This window comes from Belonocnema kinseyi, chromosome 7 (assembly GCF_010883055.1).
Source record: "Belonocnema kinseyi isolate 2016_QV_RU_SX_M_011 chromosome 7, B_treatae_v1, whole genome shotgun sequence".
Taxonomy (NCBI): Eukaryota; Metazoa; Arthropoda; class Insecta; order Hymenoptera; family Cynipidae; genus Belonocnema; species Belonocnema kinseyi.
In genome coordinates this window covers 145191204-145207167 of record NC_046663.1, presented here as the reverse complement: position 1 = coordinate 145207167, position 15964 = coordinate 145191204, and the positions used below count along the sequence as shown (strand labels likewise).

The following is a 15964-nucleotide window of genomic DNA, read 5'->3' as shown; positions in this document are numbered from 1 at the left end:
CAATCGACTCGGGATACTTATAAGATACTACATGATTTTTTCAGATTTTTTGGTCCAAAAATAAATTAGGCCAAAAACCGGCCTTACCGACCCTCCCCCTTTGCGGAATTTAAGCTATACAGAATTATATGAATCCCTACAATAAATTACGACGTTGAATCATCACAAAGTGCAAGAGAGTGCAAAACCCTAATTACTGTTCACTGTTTAACTCAAATATGACCAAACAAATTTCGCACCCTTATTCATCCGTGTAAAAACAACCCTTTCAAAGGGTTTTATCTTTCAAAAATGTATATCTCTGTTATATGATGCATTGAAAAATGTTGTATTTTATGAATATGTTATCAGCCGTCCACTTTTTACCTACCTTACCAAAGAATTCAATATTTTGAAACGTTTGTGAGATTTAAGCAAATGAAAAAATGTCTGCACACGTGTCCTCTAGTAAACAATCACATATGTTGGTGCTATTTTGTCTGCGGAACAGACATATGATATATTTTAATTTTCGCATTGTTGTAACTCATCTATTTATTAGATCATGTTAGGGACCTTAGCACAATTTAATCTTCATATATCCTGAAAGTCATGGTGTTTGTCTTAAATCAGGGCCGGCGGTTGACGTGGGTCGTGTGGGTACTACTACCCACTCGAAAAATATCCGTGTGGGTATTTACCCATTCGAAATTTTCGGACAGAACCTGAAATTCTAATATTTTTTGTATTTCGAGTCTTTCACATACCTCTCCCCTCTCCTTACTACCCACTCGGGCTAAAAATGTGACGGCGGCCCTGCTTTAAATACATCGAAAGCCAAAAAATATTCTCATCAAGAAATCAAAATGTCAAAAGGAGAATCCCACTTTGCTTTTCATGCTTTTCTTTTGTTTTGTAAAAACAATTCAGGGATTTATGGTAATTCGGGTTATCCGATACAGTAAAAACCTGCTATCTGTATGAAGTTGTGGGCGATGATGCTGCGCTGAAAAGGATGTGTGGATGATTCGATTTGCGCTTCATTTGAGGCATCGAAGCCGGAAAGCCCCGGTACCCAGCTGGAGAGGTATTGGGGTTATCATTCTCAGAACGGTGGACTCATCTGCGATTGGAAGAGAATCCCTAACGCGCGGATTTAAGAACATAACATGGAAATTTCAACGAAAACAAAAATTACTCACACTAAACTATCACACGATTGTCAAGAAAAATCAGATTCTTTCTGTTATATCTGCGGAAAATTCGAAGTTCCAGTATATCGGCGTCGGATTAACGAAAATATTAAAACAATTTATAAAAAGTGTTTTAATCTTGATGTAATCAATCAAGATCTAAACTGGGTACCCCAAGTTGTATGTGATTCCTGTCGTAAAATGTTATATCCTTGGAATAGCGGAAAACACTTAAATCTTTGAAAGTGGGACGATGGTCGTGGGGGCTAAAGCGTAGGCTTTGGACCCACTCCTTCGGCTTGCGGGTTCGATTCCCGCCTCGCACTCTGGAAGAGTCTCGGTGGCCCATGCGGTGAACACTAGCCTAGCAAGGGAGTTGTTCATCTCCGGAGAGTCGTGGGACCGGTACCTCTAGAGAAAAAAGTTTTCTCTATGTACTGATACTCTATGTACTGTATATTTACTTGAGAGACACGACTGGTATCAATCGAAAAAATAAATCGAAACTATGTTATGCAACAGTACCGACAGTAGAAATGCCAATCATGATAGGAGATATCACGAACGAAAGCTTAGGAGAGATGGATACGTGTGCTGAATATGCACATCAGAGCATGGAAATCGATGTAATGAGTGATGAGGCTGGCGAAAGTTCTAGGTCTGCCGAAAGCGATACCGAGAGCGACAGAACTGCCGATAGCGATATCGAATGTGAAGAGAGTAGCGATAGTGATATCGAGTCTGAAGAGAGTGGCCGCGACTTCTAACCACATAACACTAAAAAGAAAGAAAAAGGAGAGTACACACAGAAGGAATTAAATGATTTAGTTAGAAGTTTAGGATTGACGAAAGAAGCCGCAGAAGTTTTAGCATCAAGCTTGAAAAAAGGACTTATTAGCTGAAGGTACGAAGGTTATATTTGAGCGAGATCGAGATAAAGAATCTCGAGCATTTGTCAAAAAATATGAGGCATCTTCTTTGGTATTTTGCTGTGATATTCCCGGTTTAATGAATGCTTTAAAGAAAGACTGCTATGTGAAAGAACAGTGGAGACTATTTATTGACTCATATTCACGTAGCTTAATGATCAAATATAAAGTTTCAAAAAACCATCATACAAAAAAATGTGGGAAAGTAGATCAGATTTAAAATCTGGATCCCACAACGCTTTTCGTGAGCATTTAGTGGACAAAAACAATCTTCCTTCCACCTCTGCATATAAAACTAGGTGTAATGAAGCAATTCGTGAAGACTTAGGACAAAGAAGGGGAATGAATTCAATACGTAGGCAAGGTGTTTCCACAATTTTCAAATGCCAAATTGGTAGCAGGTATTTTCGATGGACCGCAAATCCGAAAAGTCATGAAAGATCCAAATTTTAAAGCAACTATGACAGAAGTACAAAAAGAAGCTTGGTTGAGATTCAAGAAAGCAACTGAAAATTTTTTAGGCAATTATAGGAGCGCCGAATACAAAGAAGCAGTTCGGAAAATGGTTGACAACTTCGAAAAAATGGGACGCCACATGAGTTTGAAGTTGCACTTCTTGGATTCCGATATTGATTACTTCCCTGACAATCTTGGTGCCTACAGCGAAGAGCAAGGTGAAAGATTTCACCATGATCTCAAAGTAATAGAAGAGAGATACCAGGGAAGATGGGATGTCAGTATGATGGCTGACTATTGTTGGTCTTCAAAAGAGGATTTACCAAAAAAATAAAGAGGGGGAAAAAGAAAAGAGATGCCATTGTGGAGGACTTTTGAAAATAAAAGAGCACGCTATGATAAAAAATCTGAGCCATGACAAGCATTCAAGACAGCATCCTCTCCAGGAATTGTGGGAAGGGATTTTTTTTTTCTAGGGGTCATTTTTGAGAGTGCAGAGGGGTTTAACATTTTTGTAGTTGGATAGCAAACTAGTTAGAATCTATCTGTACAAGTAAAAAAACAATAAATGAATTTTGAACCATAAAATTGTGAATTCTTTGAATATAAGATACCCAACCCTATCCAAGGGTAGTTCTTGAGAGCGTGAAGAAGTAAAAATTTGTGTAGTTCAATAGCTGACTAGTCAAAAAAAATTGTGCGTCCACAAATTTGTTTCTTAAAGTCATAAAAGTGAAGGTTAAATTTCTTCAATTTTTATCCATTCGGAAGTGGTGGTTTTTAAGGGTGAACAAGGTTGAACATTTTTAGGGATAAAGATTGAACAGCTCATAACATATTCATAACATTCAACATTTTTCAATGCATCATATAACAGAGATATACATTTTTGAAAGGTAAAACCCTTTTAAGGGGTAGTTTTTACGGGGCTGAATAAGGGTGCGAAAATTTTTGGTCACATTTGAGGTAAACAGTGAACAGTTACTAAGTTTTGGCTCTTCCTTGCATTTTGTGATAATTCAACGTCGTAATTTATTGTAGGAATTGATGTAATTCTGAATACATAAAATTCAGAAAATTTGAGCTCTTATTTTAAGGTAAGAAAAAAATTCTGACCTGATGAAGCAATTCTGAGGTCATATTCGGTTTCAGCGGCCCCAAAAACATAAAGGTATATTGGTCTCGCTTCTGGGACACTTCAATTTTTGTGGTGCTGTGTTATCTATCTAACGAACTAAGTGATTTCTCAATATGTGTAACCTTTTCTTTTAGTGTCCGTATCACTTTCCCTCCTCGGTAGGCACCTTCACCTATGTACATACATACATACATAGATACACACACATGTATATTTATTCATTTATATTAATATACACAAGTTTAATATTTTTATATGTTTTAGTATCTAATTTGCGATACCTATTTTGCTCAAGGATATATTTAAAACAATTACTAATTACAAACCCTTAAACCCTTTGTTCGAACCTATGTGAAGTTCGATTGTAATATATGATTAAAATCTGTTCAAAAAACACCTTTTCCCGCTGCTTCATATGACTTACTTTTTGTTTGTACAATTCTAAAACAGCATACCCTTATGATGAAAAATGTTTCCCATAGACGGATAAAAATCACCCCAGGACGACCACCTTTTGCATTTTTCCCGCAAGTGTTCTAGCACATTGTTGCCACGCAGAGATGCTTTTCAGGCTATTAGTTAGTGAAAGCTTGGCACCCCCAAGAGCGCGGATAATAAGGACGAGCAGTTCAACAGAATATTCTGGATACAATCATCGCAGCTCCCTCATAATATCTCTATACATTTTTTTTCATTCTCCTTGGCTGTGATTTTTTTGTCAGTTGGTTCCGAAAATTCGATTACATGGTTCGGTTTTCGAAATCAAGGAGAACTATGTAAGGCTTTGAGTGTGCAACAGAAACAATTGTCGAGAATATAAAGTTCCAGTAAATGCGGTACTTCTCATTCTCGATAATTGACTCCATTTCCCTTGGAGCGTTTATTGGACCAATATTAAGCTTAATACCCTAAGAGTGACAAAGATGGTAATAAACCGCATGATTTGGACAACTAGATAGTATGTGTGCTAGATGCTTGGGGCGTGCATGGCACGCCCTGCAGCTATTATCGGGAATATCTTAGCTCAAAATGTGGCGACGGTATGTTAAGGTGGAAATCACACCATCTTGACATGCAAAAATGAAATCTTCCGTGCCGATTAAAAACAGAAGATGTGGAATACGAAATTTAACTTAACTTCGACAACAGGACAACGGAATACTTGAGAAAAAAACGTATGGAATTTACAGAAAATTCAGGTATACACCCAAATCCTCCCGGGTTGGACAGGGGGGTGTAACAGCATTGTTACTTATGAGTTTGGCTCGGCGCAGCCCTGCAACCAAGAGTTGCCGGGCCACACCTGAGGCGAGTCGGAATCCTCCCAGGGGACTCGTAGTATCGAGTGGCAGCATGCTCTGCGTCAGGCTTGGCTTATCTGCCGGTTCGTAAACCGTTGTCGACGATGCGAGTGCTGCAACTTATCCTAAACGGAGGATTGCAATGCTGCTGCTACGACCCTCGGTAGAACCGTCTATCCTACGATTCCTCGACATTATAAGTGTTAATAAATTATCTAACGAACTAGGTAATTTTTCAATGTGTTCAACCTTTTCTCTCAGTGTCCGACCTCTGGGCTATCAATTATTGCGTGTATAATGCAGCGACAGCTTTGGCCGATATGAACCGTAAAATAAAACTAATGGTTGATCATAAGGCCAAAAGAAGAATGCATTAACTTGCCATAAAGATAGGCTGGGCAAGACATTATGCGTCCCGCATTCAGTGTGGGATTGACTACATCACATCCGGCAGAAATTTTACCGCCAAGGTTCACAAGTACGCGCGCGAACTTCGGACCTGTTATAACACACTTAACAAGTCAAAGCTGCTGACCAGCAGGCAGCATATTGTTGAGAGAATACGGATACTATCTGACGCTAAGAGAAGTCTACAGCAGAGAGAGGTGGGTCAGAGAAAATCAACAGTTTCTCTCTGACCCATCTCGACTCTTCCAAGACCCTCCAGTTACTGTCGACAACCCGCCCAAACCAGAGGAAGTCGAAGTATTTTTGAGAGAAGTCTACGAAGTGCAGCATAGACCGGACGAAGACTAAGAGAACATAAATAGCTTCAAGGAGCTTGTCTGCACACACTGAATACGATATTCACAGCTATCCTAAATGATAGGATTGTTTGCGCAATTGAACCTGTGTGGCCAGAAATGTATGAACAACGCGGCTCAAAGAAAGACGTAGCCGGATGTCGGGAGAACCTACTCATCGATAGTTTTGTCTGCAAAAATGCAGCATCCTACCAGCTTGACCTATCGATGGACTGGATTGATTCCTGGAAAGCTTGCGATTCAACCTCCTATAGACTTATCATCTGTCTTTTGGAAAGCCTAAAGGTTCGTCCGCCAATCGTGAGGTGCATAGAGTGATTGATGCCGCTTTGGAAAACCAGATTTACTATCTCATCTGGAAAAAATCGTTTGACAACTAACAAGGTCACCTTTTAGAGTATTTTACATGGACGATCTTAAAATCTGTGCTAAAAACAAAGAGCAACTACATCTAGCTCCAGGGATTGTCGAACGGTATACTAAGGAAATAGGAATGGAATTTGGGCTAGACAAATGCGCCAGGGTTTATTTCAAGCGAGGAAAACTTAATGGCATCACTGAAGACCCTGAGCTCGTCGATCGAAGCGCTGTACGACACCTTTGCGCTGGAGAGACTTATACGTACCTGGGCGTGCCGGAGAGCCGCATTCAGGATGTGACATCTGTAAAGGATACTCTCCGTAGCAGATACAAGCATCGACGACGAACGAGCTCAGATCCCTTGACATCGGCATACGAAAGGTTATGCACGTGAAAAAAGCATGCGTCTCAAGTTTACTGTTCCGCGACTGTACATCTCACGCGGTCAGGGTGTCGCGAAACATTGAATCTTGAATGTCTTTACAATAGGAGTAGGGGAGGCTGCTGAAACACTGGGACTTAACTTTAGTATTAGGGGCGAGCAAAATGCATCAAATCTTATCTATCTCGAGTACTCACTCCTGAAAGCCCGGATTAAGAAAGCACAAGAGAAAAATTTTCGTGAACAGCTCCTCGATAAGAGGATGCACGGTATCTTCCACAAAAATGTGAAGGATCAGTCAATGTCTTGTGAGCTAACGTTTGCTTTCCTTAAATCGCCCGGATTAAAGTCTCTTACAGAGGGTTTCATTTTTGCATGCCAAGACGGTGTCATTTCCACCTTAATATACCGTCGCCACATTTTGAGCCAAGACATTCCCGATGATAGCTATAGGGCGTGCCATGCACACCCCGAGCATTTAGCTCACATACTATCTGGTTGTCCAAATCACGCGGGAACGACCTACATTCAAAGGTACAATGCGGCACTAAGAGTGCTTTATTACCATCTCTGTCACTCCTATGGCATTAACCTTAATATCGCTCCTCTAAATGCTCCTAGGGAAATTGAGTCAATTGTTGAGAATGGGAAGTGTCGCATATACTGGAACTTTATATTGTCGACAGTTTCTGTTGCTCACTCGACGCCTAACATGGTTCTTCTTGACTTCGAGAAGCGAACCATGTTCGTTATCGAATTTTAGGCACCAGCTGACAAAAACATCGTAGCCAAGGAGCATGAAAAGAAAGAGAAGTATCGAGACTTTATAAGGGAGTTGCAACGATTGTACCCGGAATATTCTGTTAAACTAATCGTCCTTATCATTGGCGCTCTTGATGGTGCCAAGCTTACACTTGCTAATGGCCTAAAAAGCATTCCTGTGTGTCAACAATATGCTAAAAGACTTGCTGGAAAAATGCAGAAGGCGGTTGTCGTTGGGTTGCTCCGTGTTCTTAGGGTGCACGAGGCTTTTGCTGGATCGTCGTATTGATTGTTTTACAAACTGTAACCACCTATCTCACGGTCGTGAGACATAGTTATGGCAAAAATTTTACCGTGGTTTCGCTGGGATTGGGTGCAGTTTTCCAGATTAGCACCTGCTCCCGGCGAAATCCTGCGGTTGTCCTCATGACAAATTTTTAATTATATATGTTTAATATTATAATAAGTGAATGCCGAGGTATCAATTTTTTTTAAGTCATTAGGCCTATTTTCAGTTCGTCGCTCATTCTGAAGTCGTTCGGTTTTTGCTTTAAAAATTGACAGTCGTTCATTATGCAGCATTCACTCATTATTTCCATCGACGACGGTATGTTTGTCTGTCATTTCTTTTGTGAAAGGCCTTTGAAAAAGTGATTTCTTAGTCAAGTTCAAATCTTCTGCGCTTAGCGTTTTCCCGTTCGGAGAAGCGCGCTATATGTGTGAACGATGTTGACTCATATTGTCAATGATTTGGCTAAACATGTACTGACCACTTCTTGATGCGTGTTTCGTATACAGACATCGCTTGTGTCGCTAAAGCTACTAGGATTGGTTCTATTCGCTGTTCATGGGCGCTTGGCGTTCGGCCCTTTGGCGAAGGGTACACTGATATTATCGATGTGCGCACTAGTTGCTAATGTTACTTTGGATAATATTTCTGTCTTTAAAAAAGTAATTACTTAGTCAAGTTCAAATCTTGGGCGCTTGGCGTTTGATCGTTTCGAAAAGCGCGCAATATAACTCATTGGTTTGGCTAAACATATTACTGACTACTTTCTGATGCGTGATTCTTAGAGTGACGTCGCTTTTGTCGCTAAAGTTACTAGGATTGGTTTTATTCGCTGATTTTGAGCGCTTAGCGTTCAACCCTCTTGCGAAGGGTAGAATGTTATTATCGGTATGTGCGCACTAGTTACTAATGTTACTTTGGGTACCATTTCTGCCTTTAAAGTAGTGATTAATTAGTAAAGTTAAAATCTTGGGCGCTTAGCGTTTGATCGTTTTGAGAAGCGCGATATGAGTCAACAGTGTAGGTGAAAATATAACAGATCACGATCGGAACCGTGATTTCTATGTTGACATTGCTTTTGTAACAAAATCTGTTGTAATTCCTTTTATTCACTGATCTTGAGCGCTTAGCGCCGCATAGCGCTGTAACTGTCAATTTTTTGGATTTTTTACGGATATTTCATCCGGCACTTATAACCTTAAAAATTACAAAGTTTCAGCTAAATCCACCGAAAGCCATTTTCCCATACATTTAGTGCGGGGTCCTTTATCTGTACCCAATCCATAAACCGTAATGGAACCCAAATAAGAAATCTTGCATATGTATATAAGTATATATTAAAATATTACAAAATATCGGCAACGGGTGGGATTTCTGATTGTTACTAAGAGAAGACTATTGTTTACGGGCAATCTAATTTACAATCTTCTTTTATAACGAAACCACTTAATATTAATTAAGGTATTTAATATAATCAACATTTTAGATACCTTTGAGAACAGAAATGTGACTTTACCTGCTCAGTCTAGGCTTCGTGTAAGAAAAACGGTCCTTACATTTCCACGTCACTCATCTTGTAAGTTGCAAAGATCGTTTATGGTGAGGGGAGCGCGTCTTTAGAATAAGTTTCCTGAATTAATGAGGAATGCACGTTCGCCTTATCACTTTAAAAAGTCATTCTGTAACTTTTTATGCAGCATTCATCATTCTAATCTGGAAATTTCGCACTAATAAATTGTTAGTTGTTAGTTTGTTAATTTTTCTTACTTAATAAATTTTTGCGCTTTAGTATTAAACTTAGCATTGTACTCATTAAATCCCTGCAAAAAGATCAATAGGTTATATTAGTTATCTAACAATTAAGTTTTAAGTTTTATCTTTATCCATCTGTAATTATTTTTTTTACCAACTTCATAATCGTCGTTTGACCAGAGTTCTTACATTTTTTGTACAACGTGTGTATAATTTATTCCTTAGAGGGCTGTTCAGGCCTAGGGACTTATCCAGTCAACTGGTAGGCTAGATATCGACGTAGTGTGCCAAAACTAGTAGAATCGAATAATTCTGTATTCGTCATGAAAAATCATTTCATGACTTGACTGAAAAACAGTACTAAAGAGTTTTTTAAAGTAGCTTATGACTAACATGGAATAAATTTTGTGAAATTAAAAATAGGGGATCAAATATGGCGGATTTAATGTAGCAGATCCCACATGGTAGATTCAAATTTAAAAGTTACGTGATTAAAATGAAATTCAGTATTAAGGGGGTTCTTAGGTTGCTGATGACGAATCTTGGATAAAAATTAGGAATTCGAAATAGTGGTATTAATAAGACGGAATATAATTTTCGCCATAAATGCGACCACAAATTTTACTTGCCACAATGTGAATGGGCGTAAATGTGATTTATTTCAATGTGACTTGCCACAATGTGACATTCTGTAAATGTGTATTGCCTTAGTGTGACTTTTCACAAATGGGATTTGCCACAATGTGACTTCTCACAAATGAGACTTGCTGTAATCTGACCTGCCGCAATATGATTTACCGTAAATTATCATCTTCTGTGAATCAGAATTCGTAAAGTAAATGACAGTGTGTCCAGAGGAAGACCGCAGAAAGAATGGCTAAAATGTATTAATTAAACCCGAATTAGAAGAGACATAAAAAGCAACAGAAACACGAGGGCTTGCATAAAAAAATGCATGGACGTTAAAGAAGTTAGAGAAGGATACCAGGACAGAAAAGTATGAAAAAAAATAGTTAATAAAAAGAGTCTTCACTTGGAATGATTGCTAGAGAGATTTATCAGCAATTTTGGTCGGTACAGTGTTGCAGAATGAACGTGTTATTTAACCCGCGGATACCACACTCCATCTGTGCATACGTGTTAGCCACACTTGTGTTTTTTAAGCATAGAAAAATCAGTTAATACTTAATCTAGAAAGGAAAACACATTTAAAAATCTAATAACTAATGAGTAATAATATTGTTTATTGTTTAAACATTAATAATTATAAAATATTATTATAACATATTAATACAGAGCTAAAAGTTAGATATTCTACTCCTTATTCCGAAAAAGTAGTGCATCCAACGCATACTGCATCACAATGCAGTATGAGTTGCTCTTCAATAAGTTGATCATCCAATTCCTGCTCAATATTTTCAATGTGAGAGACAAAATAAATTCGTCCTCATCTCCTTCCGAGTCGCTGCTATAATTTTCATCTGTATCAGAAGAAGCGTCTAGTGTTTGCACACCCGCTAGGCTGCTGCGCAAGTTATAAACAGTTTTTCCGAAGCACCCACTTTACAACCTAAGAAACCAGACTTGTGCAAATTTGCAACAAGCCCAACTTTCGAAGTGAACCTCACGAACAGTAAGAGGCGAATGAAGCTGGGCCCTACGTGGCATGACTCAGTACCTGATGGACACATTTAAGGTTGGGGTAGAGACCTTTATACTTTCCGAGTGAAAAGAGACACTTATTTGAAAATATTGCTCGTACATATTTGCACAAGTTAGTTAGCACACCATATTTGATGAGCTAATTGTAATTCTATAATTTTAAATTAGATTCGTATTTACAGATGAAATACATTCATACTTACATTAATTACAGATTTGCCATCAGCGACCAAAAAACTCCACACTACTGACTTTCATGTAAATCACGCGACTTTTGCATTTCGTTCCGCCATATTGGATGCGGCAGTTTGAATGTCACCATTTTCACCCCGGATTATTCATCAGCGAACTTAAAAAGTCCCTCAGTACTTACATTTATTCAAATCAAGTGACTTTTGCATTTCAGTCCGCACTGAATCAGTTATTTTGAGTTTTTCAATTTTTATTCTAGGTTCATCATCAGTGACCTAAAGGACCACTTAGTACTGATTTTCATTCAAATCACATTACTTTTTCATTTTGGTTCACCATATTGGTTCCGCCATTTGGAAGTTCTAAGTTCTCACCTCGTATTTTTGTAAACGCTATTTTTAATTTTTTAATTTTGACTCCGGGTTCTTCGTCAGATACCATAAAAACTAGGGCACACCAATTTTCCATACTCTTCTGCTTTTTCGAAAAACTGTGTGAAGATTTTCATAAAGCCTGTTAATCAGATCGCGGTTCCTCTGCATGCTGGAAATTATCGTCCTATTGGTATCCTCTGTTGTCTCTTAAAATCAAGTTTTTTAATATATTGAATAAAAAACATCTTGCCTGTTTATCATTCTGGTTGAAGGCGTGGCTTAAGTACGTAGACCCTAATGCTTAAAGTCGCTGATGCCATTCAAAGAGAAATTGATAACCGGATAGTAACAATTATGGCCCTGTTTGATTTTAGTAAGGCATTCGATACGCTCCTCATATCTCTCTGACCTTAAATAATGTGCTAACGGATTATACGGTGAGAGATCGAAGTACGGTAATATTCATATGCTTTTTTGTGGACGATCTCTACATTTGCATGCAGTGTAGTCCTGATAAAATCAAAGAGACTATTGATCTAGTAAATCGAGATGCACGGGCGGTATATGAATAGCCTTCCTTCCTGAAGTCATGATTTCTGGATACCATTATTCCCTTTGTTGAAAATGACAAAAACTTGGGATCAATCCTTATTCAAAATGGTCTTTGGATCGAGAACTAGGCAATATTTCTAAACAGGACTATGCTTCCTTGAGACAGATATAATTTGAAAATAAATTTGTTTTCCACTGATCTGATAGTAAAGTGGGTCTCCTGTCTCATAGTTAAAAGGGGGAAAATCGAAAGTGTCATATAATCTTATGGAGATAGAGCAGATCAGGTGTAGAAAATTTTTTTTCACTTTTGTTGTGTAAAATATAGGCGCTTATGCTATTTTGGAATTCCAAGCTTTAGCGCTCATGACCTTTTGGTGTTTCAAATGCTTTCGTCTATGCCATTTTGGAATCATAAACTGCATTTTATGCCGTTTTGGTGTGCCAAATTTTGGCGCTTATGCCCTTTCCTTATTCCAAACTTTGGCGCTTATGCTTTTTAGGAATTCCAAACTTTGACGCTCATGTCATTTTGTTGTGTCCATTGTTGCCGTTTTACCTAATGTTGACGCCTATGCACTTTTGTAATTTTAATCTTCGGTACTTATGTACTTTTGGTGTGCCAAAATTTTGAGTGAAAAGTATTGGAATTTATGTTCTTCTAGAATTTCAAACTTTGGTCTTGATGGCCTTCTGTAATTTTAAACTTTGGCGCTCATGCTCCTTTTTAGTGGAAAATATTGGCACTTAATAATAGATTAAATTCTTTCACGACGATTCATTTTAATTAAAAGAGATATTTCTGGTTCTAATCGTGCAAAAAACTGCGAATTTTGCCGACGTTTCGTGAACATTGCAGTTCACTTTTTCAGGTCTGACCTGAAATTGAGGTATCAGGTTATGGTGTGGGGTACGGTGGTGGTCGTTTTTCTCTCTCTTTATTTTGTAATTCCTTTCGTAAGTTATCCTTATCTGTTATGGAGAGAGCACACATAGTAAAAGGGAGTTTGATGGCCAACATTTCGGTTTAAGTTTGGTTGGGTTGAAGATTTTAGTTTCTGAATGTTCCATAAAGATATTGGATATTAGCGGTGAGATTGGGGATCCCATTGCTGCCCCTGAGGTATGTTCGTAGAATTGGTTATTGTAAGAGAAGTAAGTATTAGTGAGACATTGTTCTATTAAAGGTACGAGCTCGGAAGGAAAGTTTGTAAAAGTTCAATGTCAATCTGTTGTTTCTTTTTGATAAAGTCAAATGAGTTTCGGACGTGAGTGATAGAGTTTCCTGTAAAAGGATTTAGTTTTATAGCGAGGAAGCGTGCTAGGTTTTAAGTTGATGAGCTTATTACGCTGACGATCGGTCTGAATGGAATGACATCTTAGTGAATTTTTTGGAGACCATAAAGTCTTGGAGGCATGGAATTAGCAAGTATTAATTTAGATAATGTTTGGCTGTCAAGTTTAGAGTCTATGAGAAGGGTTTTTGTTTTACTGACTATTGTTTTTGTAGGGTCCTTTTTAATTTTTTTGTATGTGTCGTCATTTAGAACGAAACAGCGAAATAAATACGACGTAGGACGGTCAATGTTTTATGCCAAGCTCAAGTTTCCTCCTCAAACTTAACAAATGGAGAAAAATCTGCGATTAAAGAACTCAATGGGAATTATGACATTATAATATTATCGGCAGACAAAGGCAACTCAACATTAATAATGAATAATGAAGACTAGAACAACAAAATCATGGACCTTCTAACTGACGATACATGTACACAACTTAAAAAGGACCCTACAAAAATAGTAGTTAGTAAAACAAAAACCCTTCTCAAAGTACCAATCTCTGATACTATTGATATTATTAAATCTTTTACAAACTTCCCTTCCGAGCTCGTATTTTTGATAGAACACTGTCTCCATAATACTTACTTCACTTTCGATAACCAATTCTATGAAAAAACCTTGAGCAACAATGGAATTCCCATTATCACCTGTAATAGCCAATGTCTTTATGGAACATCTAGAAACTAAAATATTTAACCAAGCCAAACTTAAACCAAAATTTTTGTTCCGTTACGTTGATGACACTTTTGTCATCTGGCGGCATGGACAAGATGAACTAAATAAGTTTTTTGATTTCATCAACAGATTACATCTTAATATCCAGATCATCACGGAAATTGAACAACATGGAAAATTGCCTTTTTGGACGTATTAGTTTACAAGAGATCTGATAACACGTTAGGACATGAAGTTTACAGAAAACCCAATCATACAAATAGATACCTGCATGGCTGCTCCCACCATCGCCCATTTAAAAAACAATCGATCATCAACTCCCTTGTATACAGAGTTGTCACCATAACAGATCAAAAAAATTGATCAGCAATAAGAAAGTACACTCAAAGTCAAGTCAACACAACCTACGAAAGAAAGAGAAAGAAAAAAGACCACCACCCTAGCCTATATTCAAGGTGTCACAGAACAAATAAAAACAAACTGGAAGAATTCTCGACAAACATAACATCTAAACCATATTTAAACTACTTGCGAAAATAGGACAACTACTAAATAACCCTAAAGAAAAAAAAGATACCTCTCAGTGATCCAGGAATATATAAAATCCTTTGTTGTTGTGTCAAAGTATATATTGGAGAAACCGGGAGAATGGTGAGCCAACGTATAAAGGAACATGAAAATAAAGTCAAGCTGAAACATGTCACGCAATCAGCAATAACTGAACATCATATCGAAACAGGGCATAACATTTTATTTGACAAAACAACAGTCGTTGCAAAAACACATAATAATTTTCCAAGAAAACATAGAGAAACAATGTTCACGAAACGTCGGCAAAATTCGTAGTTTTTCACACGATTGAAACCCAAAATATTTCTTTTTATAAAAATGAGTCCTGAAATAATTCAATCTATTATTAAGGAACTCTACTGGGAGAATTTGTTTAATAAAAAATTGGTTCGAACTCGCAATGAAATTATAATAGAAGTCACAAAATGAATTAAATTCTAATAATGTAAGCTAATTTTCGTTACTTTATTCTGAATTTATATAAAATTTAAACAGTGGTTGGTGGATCATAACTGCAAAAGTTTGTAATTTGAAGTATTTTAAGCGGAGGTTGATGACTTTTTAAAATAGTTTTAGTTAAGTGCAAGATGGCAGGGTCTACATTTTAGCCTGGATTTCTAATCTACGCAAGATACTAATTTAATAAAACTACGTGAATTACACGAAAATAAAAAGTTTACTTTTTTTTTATCGGTCATATTTCACAAAGAAGTAGGCAAGGATTAATAATATAATATACATATATTAACCTAGTTACATCATATTCTCATCACCAGATCGTTTACTTATTATTCGTATTTAGTTGTATTATTTTTATCATTAATACTTACTCGTTCTTACAGGCACACGATATTCTCACCCGAAATCGGTTCCTTGCTGCTCTTTGACCGGATCAGTCGCTCGATGCTTTGCTCTTAATTTTGATAGAATAAACCTTTTAAAGTTTTCATATGAAGTCTTTATTTCATAGATCCTTAACCCAAACCTGAATTAACTAATTTTTTTATTGTAGGTTGAAAGTCCTAGGCCATCACTACCAACAATAAATGGAGATGGACTTCCTCAAGGTTGGAGTATGCAATTAGCACCTAATGGTCGAGTATTCTTTATCGATCACAATGAAAGAACAACAACGTGGGTTGACCCGAGAACTGGAATCCCAAGTCCAATGCCTTATTTTAATAATCCTACTGTAAAAAATGATTTAGATCAACTCGGACCTCTTCCAGAAGGGTGGGAAGAAAGAGTACACACTGACGGAAGAATATTCTTCATTGATCATAGTAAGTTCTTA

The 15964-nt window shown here is 37.5% G+C and overlaps 1 protein-coding gene across 3 annotated transcripts in view; it reads left to right on the top strand.

The window, feature by feature from the left end:
• Window positions 1-15964, top strand: part of LOC117175964 (E3 ubiquitin-protein ligase Nedd-4) — a 398451-nt gene that overhangs the window by 227777 nt on the left and 154710 nt on the right. For all 3 annotated transcript variants that reach the window (XM_033365849.1, XM_033365848.1, XM_033365850.1), the window contains exon 8: window positions 15683-15953. In XM_033365849.1, coding sequence (XP_033221740.1) covers window positions 15683-15953 — 271 coding nt within the window. The remainder of the gene's footprint in view (window positions 1-15682; window positions 15954-15964) is intronic.